The sequence below is a fragment of the Oncorhynchus tshawytscha genome, unplaced genomic scaffold, assembly GCF_018296145.1.
Source record: "Oncorhynchus tshawytscha isolate Ot180627B unplaced genomic scaffold, Otsh_v2.0 Un_contig_785_pilon_pilon, whole genome shotgun sequence".
Taxonomy (NCBI): domain Eukaryota; kingdom Metazoa; phylum Chordata; class Actinopteri; order Salmoniformes; family Salmonidae; genus Oncorhynchus; species Oncorhynchus tshawytscha.
Genome location: NW_024609721.1, coordinates 106,702 through 119,613, shown reverse-complemented (window position 1 = coordinate 119,613; position 12,912 = coordinate 106,702). Strand labels below are relative to the sequence as shown.

At 44.2% G+C, this 12,912-nt stretch overlaps 1 protein-coding gene across 2 annotated transcripts in view; it reads left to right on the top strand.

Moving 5' to 3' along the window:
* Positions 1 to 12,912, top strand: part of si:ch211-161h7.4 (serine/arginine repetitive matrix protein 2) — a 48,105-nt gene that overhangs the window by 27,999 nt on the left and 7,194 nt on the right. For both annotated transcript variants that reach the window (XM_042317253.1, XM_042317254.1), the window contains exons 9-11: positions 5,686 to 6,371; positions 7,777 to 8,394; positions 8,550 to 9,279. In XM_042317253.1, coding sequence (XP_042173187.1) covers positions 5,686 to 6,371; positions 7,777 to 8,394; positions 8,550 to 9,279 — 2,034 coding nt within the window. The remainder of the gene's footprint in view (positions 1 to 5,685; positions 6,372 to 7,776; positions 8,395 to 8,549; positions 9,280 to 12,912) is intronic.

Sequence of the window (12,912 nt, the reverse complement as noted above, 5' to 3'; positions counted from 1 at the left end):
TCAAATCAATTCTCTGTAATTATTATTACGTGATTAATCTAATCATGTAAATATAATTAACTAGGAAGTCGGGGCACCAAGGAAAATCTTCAGATTACAAAATTATAATTTTCCGAATAGAACTCTTCAGATATTTTAATATCTGATCAATTAGTCTTCTAATTAATGAATTATTCTTTAACTCACGTTAGTCTCATTCCAAACATCATAAATTGTTTATCTGCACGAACCCAGTCTTCACTATGAATCATCCATACATCAAATGTCATAATAATTTATTTATTAACTCAATAATCACAGAAATGCATAAGCAAACAAACAGTAGATATGAAGACTAGTAATTCGTATCTAAGATTTGCTCTTATTCTGTCAGGATCGATAGTCTCGAGTTCAACCATTTCCAGCCGTGTAGCCAATGCTCCACGTGGTATGGTTAGGAATTCAACAACCATTACAACCTTAGCTTATACTGAGGTTTTTGTGGTCTGAACTCAACCTGTGCCCCCTCGGTGTCCATTGAGGTACATGTGGTCTGAAGAGGATTTCCTCAGGAGGGTTTTTTATTCGTAACAGTAGAAAAGGGCTGGTCCATGACGCCATACAATTCTTTCACATTAAAGGTTTAACATCATATTACATAATTTCACAAATAGTTTCATCTTTACTCATTAATTTTATACAAGAATTAGATACAAACCCCATAATTGAGAAATGTACATATTCAGAGATGTAGTCATTCGAGGTCGACCGATTTATGATTTTTGAACACCGATACCGATTATTGGAGGACCAAAAAAAGTCGCTACCGATTAATCGGACGATTAAATAAAAATAACAATTATTTGTAATAATGACAATTACAACAATACTGAATGAACACTTATTTTAACTTAATATAATACATCAATAAAATCAATTTAGCCTTAAATAAATAATGAAACATGTTCAATTTGGTTTAAATAATGCAAAAACAAAGTGTTGGAGAAGTAAAAGTGCAATATGTGCCATGTAAAAAAGCTAACGTTTTAGCTAGCCATTTCACATCGGTTACACCAGTCTAATCTCGGGAGTTGATAGGCTTGAAGTCATAAACAGCTGCTGGCAAACGCACGAATGTGCTGTTTGAATGACTGCTTACGAGCCTGCTGCTGCCTACCATCGCTCAGTCAGACTGCTCAATGAAATCATAGACTTAATAACACACAGAAATACGAGCCTTAGTTCATTAATATGGTCGAATCCGGAAACTATCATCTCGAAAACAAGACGTTTATTCTTTCAGTGAAATACGGAACCGTTCCGTATTTTATTGTAACGGGTGGCATCCATAAGTCTAAATATTCCTGTTACATTGCACAACCTTCAATGTTATGTCATAATTACGTAAAATTCTGGCAAATTAGGCGGCCCAAAACTGTTGCATAGACACTGACTCTGCGTGCAATGAACGCAAGAGAAGTGACACAATTTCACCTGGTTAATATTGCCTGCTAACCTGGATTTCTTTTAGCTAAATATGCAGGTTTAAAAATATATACTTCTGTGTATTGATTTTAAGAAAGGCATTTATGTTTATGGTTAGGTACACGTTGGAGCAACGATACGCACCGCATCGATTATATGCAACGCAGGACACGCTAGATAAACTAGTAATATCATCAACCATGTGTAGTTAACTAGTGATTACGATAATGCTAGCTAGCAACTTACCTTACTGCATTACTTACTTACCTTACTGCATTCGCGTAACAGGCAGTCCAAGCACTCCTCGTGGAGTGCAATGAGAGGCAGGTGGTTAGAGCGTTGGACAAGTTAACTGTAAGGTTGCAAGATTGAATCCCCCGAGCTGACAAGGTGAAAATCTGTCATTCTGCCCCTGAACAAATCAAAATCAAATCAAATCAAATTTGATTTGTCACATACACATGGTTAGCAGATGTTAATGCGAGTGTAGCGAAATGCTTGTGCTTCTAGTTCCGACAATGCAGTAATAACGAGCAAGTAATCTAACTAACAATTCCAAAAAAAACTACTGTCATACATAGTGTAAGGGGATAAAGAATATGTACATAAGGATATATGAATGAGTGATGGTACAGAGCAGCATAGGCAAGATACAGTAGATGATATCGAGTACAGTATATACATATGAGATAAGTATGTAAACCAAGTGGCATAGTTAAAGTGGCTAGTGATACATGTATTACATAAGGATGCAGTCGATGATATAGAGTACAGTATCAACGTATGCATATGAGATGAACAATGTAGGGTAAGTAACATTATATAAGGTAGCATTGTTTAAAGTGGCTAGTGATATATTTACATCATTTCCCATCGATTCCCATGATTAAAGTGGCTGGAGTAGAGTCAGTGTCATTGACAGTGTGTTGGCAGTAGCCACTCAATGTTAGTGGTGGCTGTTTAACAGTCTGATGGCCTTGAGATAGAAGCTGTTTTTCAGTCTCTCGGTCCCAGCTTTGATGCACCTGTACTGACCTCGCCTTCTGGATGGCAGCGGGGTGAACAGGCAGTGGCTCGGGTGGTTGATGTCCTTGATGATCTTTATGGCCTTCCTGTAGCATCGGGTGGTGTAGGTGTCCTGGAGGGCAGGTAGTTTGCCCCCGGTGATGCGTTGTGCAGACCTCACTACCCTCTGGAGAGCCTTACGGTTGAGGGCGGTGCAGTTGCCATACCAGGCGGTGATACAGCCCGCCAGGATGCTCTCGATTGTGCATCTGTAGAAGTTTGTGAGTGCTTTTGGTGACAAGCCGAATTTCTTCAGCCTCCTGAGGTTGAAGAGGCGCTGCTGCGCCTTCCTCACGATGCTGTCTGTGTGAGTGGACCAATTCAGTTTGTCTGTGATGTGTATGCCGAGGAACTTAAAACTTGCTACCCTCTCCACTACTGTTCCATCGATGTGGATGGGGGTGTTCCCTCTGCTGTTTCCTGAAGTCCACAATCATCTCCTTAGTTTTGTTGACGTTGAGTGTGAGGTTATTTTCCTGACACCACACTCCGAGGGCCCTCACCTCCTCCCTGTAGGCCGTCTCGTCGTTGTTGGTAATCAAGCCTTCCACTGTTGTGTCGTCCGCAAACTTGATGATTGAGTTGGAGGCGTGCGTGGCCACGCAGTCGTGGGTGAACAGGGAGTACAGGAGAGGGCTCAGAACGCACCCTTGTGGGGCCCCAGTGTTGAGGATCAGCGGGGAGGAGATGTTGTTGCCTACCCTCACCACCTGGGGGCGGCCCGTCAGGAAGTCCAGTACCCAGTTGCACAGGGCGGGGTCGAGACCCAGGGTCTCGAGCTTGATGACGAGCTTGGAGGGTACTATGGTGTTGAATGCCGAGCTGTAGTCGATGAACAGCATTCTCACATAGGTATTCCTCTTGTCCAGATGGGTTAGGGCAGTGTGCAGTGTGGTTGAGATTGCATCGTCTGTGGACCTATTTGGGCGGTAAGCAAATTGGAGTGGGTCAAGGGTGTCAGGTAGGGTGGAGGTGATATGGTCCTTGACTAGTCTCTCAAAGCACTTCATGATGACGGATGTGAGTGCTACGGGGCGGTAGTCGTTTAGCTCAGTTACCTTAGCTTTCTTGGGAACAGGAACAATGGTGGCCCTCTTGAAGCATGTGGGAACAGCAGACTGGTATAGGGATTGATTGAATATGTCCGTAAACACACCGGCCAGCTGGTCTGCGCATGCTCTGAGGGCGCGGCTGGGGATGCCGTCTGGGCCTGCAGCCTTGCGAGGGTTAACACGTTTAAATGTCTTACTCACTTCGGCTGCAGTGAAGGAGAGACCGCATGTTTTCCGTTGCAGGCCGTGTCAGTGGCACTGTATTGTCCTCAAAGCGGGCAAAAAGTTATTTAGTCTGCCTGGGAGCAAGACATCCTGGTCCGTGACTGGGCTGGGTTTCTTCCTGTAGTCCGTGATTGACTGTAGACCCTGCCACATACCTCTTGTGTCTGAGCTGTTGAATTGAGATTCTACTTTGTCTCTGTACTGGCGCTTAGCTTGTTTGATAGCCTTGCGGAGGGAATAGCTGCACGGTTTGTATTCAGCCATGTTACCAGACACCTTGCCCTGATTAAAAGCAGTGGTTCGTGCCTTCAGTTTCACACGAATGCTGCCATCAATCCACGGTTTCTGGTTAGGGAATGTTTTAATCGTTGCTATGGGAACGACATCTTCAACGCACGTTCTAATGAACTCGCACACCGTATCAGCGTATTCGTCAATGTTGTTGTCTGACGCAATACGAAACATCTCCCAGTCCACGTGATGGAAGCAGTCTTGGAGTGTGGAGTCAGCTTGGTCGGACCAGCGTTGGACAGACCTCAGCGTGGGAGCTTCTTGTTTTAGTTTCTGTCTGTAGGCAGGGATCAACAAAATGGAGTCGTGGTCAGCTTTTCCGAAAGGGGGCGGGGCAGGGCCTTATATGCGTCGTGGAAGTTAGAGTAACAATGATCCAGGGTCTTTCCACCCCTGGTTGCGCAATCGATATGCTGATAAAATTTAGGGAGTCTTGTTTTCAGATTAGCCTTGTTAAAATCCCCAGCTACAATGAATGCAGCCTCCGGATAAATCGTTTCCAGTTTGCAGAGAGTTAAATAAAGTTCGTTCAGAGCCATCGATGTGTCTGCTTGGGGGATATATACGGCTGTGATTATAATCGAAGAGAATTCTCTTGGTAGATAATGCGGTCTACATTTGATTGTGAGGAATTCTAAATCAGGTGAACAGAAGGATTTGAGTTCCTGTATGTTTCTTTCATCACACCATGTCACGTTGGCCATAAGACATACGCCCCCGCCCCTCTTCTTACCAGAAAGATGTTTGTTTCTGTCGGCGCGATGCGTGGAGAAACCCGCTGGCTGCACCGCCTCGGATAGCGTCACTCCAGTGAGCCATGTTTCCGTGAAGCAGAGAACGTTACAGTCTCTGATGTCCCTCTGGAATGCTACCCTTGCTCGGATTTCATCAACCTTGTTGTCAAGAGACTGGACATTGGCAAGAAGAATGCTAGGGAGTGGTGCACGGTGTGCCCGTCTCTAGAGTCTGACCAGAAGACCGCCTCATTTCCCTCTTTTTCGGAGTCGTTTTTTTGGGTCGCTGCATGGAATCCACTCCATTGTCCTGTTTGTAAGGCAGAACACAGGATCCGCGTCGCGAAAAACATATTCTTGGTCGTACTGATGGTGAGTTGACGCTGATCTTATATTCAGTAGTTCTTGTCGGCTGTATGTAAAGAAACCTAAGATGACCTGGGGTACTAGTGTAAGAAATAACACGTAAAAAAACAAAAAACTGCATAGTTTCCTAGGAACGCGAAGCGAGGCGGCCATCTCTGTCGGCGCCATTCTTGTGAACAAGGCAGTTAACCCACCGTTCCTAGGCCGTCATTGAAAATAAGAATGTGTTCTTAACTGACTTGCCTAGTAAAATAAAGATGAAATAAACAACAAAAAAACGATTGTTATGAAAACTTGAAATCGTCCCTAATTAATCGGCCATTCCGATTAATCGGTCGACCTCTAATCGTCATGTGTGTTTCCTGTCCTCTCTGAAGTCACCAAATGAAACACACTCATCATACCCGTCCCTTAAGTGTCCACGGACCCTTCCCTCCTTCTCACAAGTTCAGCCCTAGGAAAGGGTTAATGCTGTGTTTCTGCCCTAGGAAAGCCCTGGCGTCTCCAGTGAGAGAAGCTCCTCTCACCGACCTGGAGGATGACTTCCTGATCCTGGAGGACGATGGTCCTTCCTGGTTCTCCCTTCGTAGGAAGACTGACCCCAACAGGACCACAGCCACACCTCAACCGCAGCAGAAGGACCAATCACACAGCAGTAATGACGCCTCAGCTGACACACTCACCAAGGCCAGCCAATCAGAGAAGGATACAGCCAAGCTGAGATCAGGAGGGACAGCTGAAGTGAAAACTAAAGAGAAGAATGCTACTGGAGGCTCCTCCCTCATACCTGTCCTCACCAAGTCTACAGCCAGGAAGAAGAGGGACTCAAGTCCCCAGGGTGATGAGCCTGTCGAGGCAGACCACATAGAACAAGACCCGAAGAAGAAGGTCAACAACCCGTTATCTGAACCAACGACAGCAGGTTACCTGGAACTAGGAGGAGGGGCTAAGCCTAAACCCAGCCAATCAAAAGCCCGCACCAAAACAGAAAAGAAAGTTCCCAGAATATCTAAATTCCAAGCTGGTATCCAAGGTAACAAGGTGAACCCCAAGACGAGCCGAGGACGAGGCCTGCAGTCTGGAAAGACCAGGAGACTGTCAGCTGGAGCTGGGGAGGAGCCCGTCAGCATGGAGGAGGAGAGTGAAGCTGCTTCAGACCAGGATGTTTCACCAGGTAAGATCAGCTGACATCACACATCACCATGGTTTATTTGACTACAATGTTCATCACAAGTTCAAGTTGTATCATTTGTAGGTATAGGAATACAGTTGAACGCCGGAAGTTTACATTCACTTAAGTTGGAGACATTAAAACTTGTTTTTCAACCACAAATTTCTTGTTTACAAACTATGGTTTTGGCAAGTCGGTTAGGACATCTACTTTGTGCATGACACAAGTCATTTTTCCAACAATTGTTTAGACATATATTATTTCACTTATAATTCACAGTATCACAATTCCAGTGGGTCAGAAGTTTACATACACTAAGTTGACTGTGCTTTTAAACCACTTGGAAAATTCCAGAAAATGATGATGTGGCTTTAGAAGCTTCTGATAGGCTAATTGAGATCATTTGAGTCAATTGGAGGTGTATTTGTTGATTTATTTCAAGACCAGACTACGGTTTGCAACTGCGCATGGAGACAAAGATCGTACTTTTTGAAGAAGTGTCCTCTATACTGATGAAGCAAAAATAGAACTGTTTGGCCATAATGACCATCATAATGTTTGGAGGAAAAAGGGGGAGGCTTGCAAGCCGAAGAACACCATCTCAACCTTGAAGCATCATGTTGTGGTGGTGCTTTGCTGCAGGAGGGACTGGTGCACTTCACAAAATAGATGGAATCATGAGGTAGGAAAATTAGGTGGATATATTGAAGCAACATCTCAAGACATCAGTCAGGAAGTTAAAGCTTTGTCCATTTGGAAGACCCATTTGCGACCATGACCCCATGCATACTTCCAAAGTTGTTGCAAAATGGCTTAAGGACAACAAAGTCAAGGCATTAGAGTGGCCATCACAAAGCCCTGACCTCCAGCCTATAGAAAATTAGAAAACAAAACTGAAAAAGCGTGTGCGAGCAAGGAGGTCTAGAAACCTGACTCAGTTACACCAGCTCTGTCAGGAGGAATGGGCCAAAATTCACCCAACTTATTGTGGGAAGCTTGTGGAAGGCTACCCAAATCGTTTGACCCGAGTTAAACCATTTAAAGGCAATGCTACCAAATAGTAGTAGTAATTGCGTGTATGTAAACTTCTTACCCACAACTTCTGATGAAAGAAATAAAAACTGAAATTAATAATTCTCTCTACTATTATTCTGACATTTCACATTATTAAAATAAAGTGGTGATCCTAACTGACCTAAAACAGGGAATTTTTACTAGGATTAAATGTCAGGAAATGTGAAAAACTGAGTTTAACTGTATTTGGCTAAGGTGTATGTAAACTTCCGACTTTGACTGTATGTTTTGCTCTCAACAATAAAAACAACAAAATAAAAATATTCATAAAAAAATCTATGGAAAAATGTAGTGCACATATAAATCTAGGCTAGATGTTGTCTTTCCTCCACAGTTCTACAGTTGGCACCGACAGGACAGAGACGAGTCAAGGTCCCAGCCAATCGTAAAGCCAAGGAGGTCAGCCCCTCCCCTACAGGTGAGGCTGACTCCTCCCAGGCCGGCCAGCTAACCCAGTTAGCAGGGAAGAGGAAGAGGATCAAGCCTGGTCCCTGGTGGCTCACCAGCCCTTTCAACACACAGGTCACAGAGACAGTCAACACACACACAGCAAACAAGTACAAACACAATAACAAGAAAACAAAAACCAAACCAGCAAGATATTCCTCTGTGGAGTCAGGGCAAGAGGAGGGGACATCAAGACCCTTGTTTAATCAGAACGCAAAGAAGAAACCCTCGTCCAATCAAACCGCAGAAAATAAACCCTGGTCCAATCAGACCACAGAAAATAAACCCTGGTCCAATCAGACTGCAGGGCATGAAGCAGAGAAGCCCAAGAGGGGCAGAACTAAGAAGCAAAAGACGACCAGTAGAGAGGAGCCAGCGAGGCCTGAAGGTCAGAGAGAAGAGGAGGAGGCTGAGGCCTCTACGGCAGAGCAGCAGGAGGAGCAACAGGAGCTGGGGGGGCTCAGTCCCATGCCCAGCCCTCTCAGACAGCATACACTCACCCCAAGTAAGGCTTCATACTAACACCACCCATTTCCTTCAAGTGGATATAGCTCACTCATAAATCAAACTTAGTAAAATACAAAATATGTACTCTGTCATCTCAAACAGCTGTTATTTAAATATGTGGTGATTTTGTGTTCTGCTTGTGTCTCTTCTCAGGTGAGAAGGTGTTTGACTGGATCTATACCCGCCCTCCCAAGTGTAAACCCCAGAGTGACATCACCCCCCACTCTGCTACCGTTACCCCCAGCAGGCAGTGGCGTCAGGCCAGGGAGGCTCCAGAGAAACACAGCAGGAGGAGGAGGAAAGCTCCAGGGAACTGGTGGGTCACCAACAACCCCCCAGAGAACGCTGACAGCACCTCTTCATTCCCTCAACAACCCCAGCCTTACCCCAAAAAACCTTCACCCCCTCAACCACAGCCGAACCCAAAAACTCGCAAGGTGGAGAGAAGTAAGTTCCTTGGACCCCCTCAGAATGGCAACACAGCCTCCTCAACTCGACCTGGAGGAGTTCAGACCCCGCTGAAGAGGAAGGACCTCTCCGCCCCCAAGACGGTCAAGCGCTCTCTGGCCACCATTGGCGCCGTCTTCTCCTCTGGCAGAGGAGCGCTCCCGTTGGCCACAGTCAGAAGCAGCACGTGGCAGACTTTGGGGAGGAAAACGCTATTCCCTAGAGCGCCTGAGGAGCAGTCAGCCCAGAGCCCCAGCATCGGCCTCAGCTCTGGGCCAGCTAATGACCCCTCCCAGGACCCAACCAGTGACAGGAGCTCCAGCCCTGTGGATCTGAGTGCCAGTACTGTCTGCATAGAGCCTGTTGGACAGCTGGGGAAAAAGAAGACCATACACCGAGACTTCTCCCAAAGCAACAACCGACTCTCAGACAACACGTAAGTACACTCCCAAATACTACTTACTTCTGACTGTTGCTTCTCAACACGCCACTTCTGACTGTTGCTTCTCAACACGCCACTTTGACTGTTGCTTCTCTACATGTTACTTCTGACTGTTGCTTCTCTACATGTTACTTCTGACTGTTGCTTCTCAACACGCTACTTTTGACTGTTGCTTCTCTACATGTTACTTCTGACTGTTGCTTCTTGTCGTGTCTTTGGCTATGCCGGATTAAGTGATATGACATGTTATTCTATAAAATCCTTTCTCCGTAATTAATATTACCTGATTGAGCTAATCATGGAAATGTAATTAACTAGAAAGTCGGGGCACAACGAAATAATGTTTATAGAGCTGTTATCTTCCGAATAAACTCTTAAAGACCTAGTAATATTTTACATCTATAGCAGTCAATATTAATCGTCACCTTATTTCAGTCTCATCTGAAAGTTGTAAATTCTTGGTTATCTTCACGAACCCTGGCTAACAAGTTGAATCAGCAATACAGAATTGGGTTTAATTATTTATTTACTAAATACCTAACTAATCACACAGAATTACACAAACACATAATTAAATCATAACTTAATTACAATCTACGTCATAAAGGAAAACGTCCCTAGCGGGCGGAACAGATATGACAGTTTGTTACACAAAGGAAAAGGGCTGGGTTTGAGTGAAAGAGTGGGAAGACTGAGGGACAAAGGAAGAAGCTGTGCTATCGTAAATACAGTATCTTATGCATTCTAAATTACCGCCCATCTGGAAAAGGAAAATGCAATAAATATTTACTCTGAGCTGCGCTTCGGTAGGTTGGTGGTAGATGGAAGGCTGTGTTGCCCAACCGAGTCCTTTGTCCTTTGAAGAATGTCTCTGGTGGTAATTGGATACGTTGAATTAACATCGTTGTGTGGTAGAAGGGATACTCTGTCTCTGTTCTTTCCTGGCCCACGTTTGCAGCTGCTGTTGCTAACTCAACGGCCCGGAGGTATCACTTCTGTAGTGAATAAGAGTTCAAAGTTCATACCATTCGCAACCAAAGCTCACGCTGAGGTTGGCTTAGTTCTGTAGTTGACATGTTAGTCCTTTTAACGCAGAGGCTGCAGACCTCACGTACTTGGAACAGGAGGTTACATTTTCTTCAAGGCTTTATATAGTGGAGCGAGAAGGGTGTGTTTGAAAAGTTGTGTAACCCATGTCCCTTCACAGGGGCGGGCCACTAATTGAGCAGAGCCCTAACCTTATGAAAACCCAAATCTCTCATTTGGAAGATAAAATTACATTTCATCTCTTCACCAATCATTTTATATTCAAACATTTAAATTGAACAACAACTCTATGTGAAACCGATAACTACAATGTGCAGACTTTCCACTGTAGAGTTTGTCATCTTATCATTGATGAGAATGTCTCAGATGACAACCGAACTGACATCATATTCATTAAGTACCACTGCATATGTTCAATTGGTCGGATTACCAGAATATAGTTCAACCCCCTCCCCCCACCTTCTGATGTTCCCAGAATCTCTGTTAACCAAGGGATTTTCAAATGTCACATCAGTAGGGTAGAGAGAGGAAAAAGGGGGGGAAGATGTATTTATGACTGTCATAAACCTACCCCCAGGCCAACGTCGTGACACAAATACAGTGGGGCAAGTTCTCCCACTTAAAAAGATGAGGGGCCTGTAATTTTCATCATAGGTACACTTCAACTATGACAGACAAAATGAGAAGAAAATCACATTGTAGGATTTTTAATGAATTTATTTGCAAATTATGGTGGAAAATAAGTATTTGGTCACCTACAAACAAGCAAGATTTCTGGCTCTCACAGACCTGTAACTTCTTCTTTAACCTCTTGGTGTTAGGGGGCAGTATTTTAATTTTGGGGGGAAAACGTTCCCGTTTTAAATGGGATATTTTGTCAGGAAAAGATGCTAGAATATGCATATAATTGGATAGAAAACACTAACATTTCCAAAACTGTAAAGATAGTGTCTGTGAGTATAACAGAACTGATGTTGCAGGCGAAAGCCTGAGAAAAATCCAATCCGGAAGTGCCCCAGGTTTTCAATGACTCGTTCCAATGACTCCCTATATGGCTGTGAATGTACCATCAACGAGCTTACGCTTTCTACGTATTCCCCAAGGTGTCTACAGCATTGTAGATGCTTTGTAGTTTTACGCATTTCTGCTGAAGAATAGCCGTATGGGGGCACATTGCGTAAGTGGTCACATGGTGGCTCCGAGAGAGATTCTCGCATAAAGTGCAGAGGTAGCCATTACTCCAATCGGTCCTAGAGAAAAAGGAATTATCCCGACGGATATATTATCGAATAGATATTAGAAAAACACCTTGAGGATGGATTCTAAACAACGTTTGCCATGTTTCTGTCGATATTATGGAGCTAATTTGGAATATTTTTCGGCGTTGTGGTGACCACAATTTCCGGGCGATTTCTCAGCCAAACGTGAAGAACAAACGGAGCTATTTCGCCTACAAAAATAATATTTTGGGAAAAAATAAACTTTGGCTGTCTACCTTGGAGTCTCGTGAGTGAAAACATCCGAAGTTCATCAAAGGTAAACAATTTAATTGGATTGCTTTTCTGATTTCCGTGACAAGTTTGCCTGCTGCTAGCAAGGCATAATGCTATGCGAGGCTATGATAAACTTACACAAATGCTTGTCTAGCGTTGGCTGTAAAGCATATTTTGAAAATCTGAGATGACAGGGTAATTAACAAAAGACTAAGCTGTGTTCCAATATATTTCACTTGTGATTTTCATGAATAGGAATATTTTCGAGGAAGATTTATGTTCGTTGCGTTATGCTAATTAGTGTCAGATGATGATGATGATAACGGTCCAGTTCACGGGCTGGGCGTCTACAGGTTAAGAGGCTCCTCTGTCCTCCACTCGTTACCTGTATTAATGGCACCTGTTTGAACTTGTCATCAGTATAAAAGACACCTGTCCACAACCTCAAACAGTCACCCTCCAAACTCCACTATGGCCAATACCAAAGAGCTGTCAAAGGACACCAGAAAAAAAATTGTAGACCTGCACCAGGCTGGGAAGACTGAATCTGCAATAGCTAAGCAGCTTGGTTTGAAGAAATCAACTGTGGGAGCAATTATTAGGAAATGGAAGACATACAAGACCACTGATAATCTCCCTCGAGCTGGAGCTCCACGCAAGATCTCACCCCGTGGGGTCAAAATGATCACAAGAACGGTGAACAAAAATCCCAGAACCACACGAGGGGGACCTAGTGAATGACCTGCAGAGAGCTGGGACCAAAGTAACAAAGCCTACCATCAGTAACACACTACGCCGCCAGGGACTCAAATCCTGCAGTGTCAGACGTGTCCCCCTGCTTAAGCCAGTACATGTCCAGGCCCGTCTGAAGTTTGCTAGAGAGCATTTGGATGATCCAGAAGAAGATTGGGAGAATGTCATATGGTCAGATGAAACCAAAATAGAACTTTTTGGTAAAAACTCAACTCGTCGTGTTTGGAGGACCAAGAATGCTGAGTTGCATCCAAAGAACACCATACCTACTGTGAAGCATGGGGGTGGAAACATCATGCTTTGGGGCTGTTTTTCTGCAAAGGGACCAGGACGA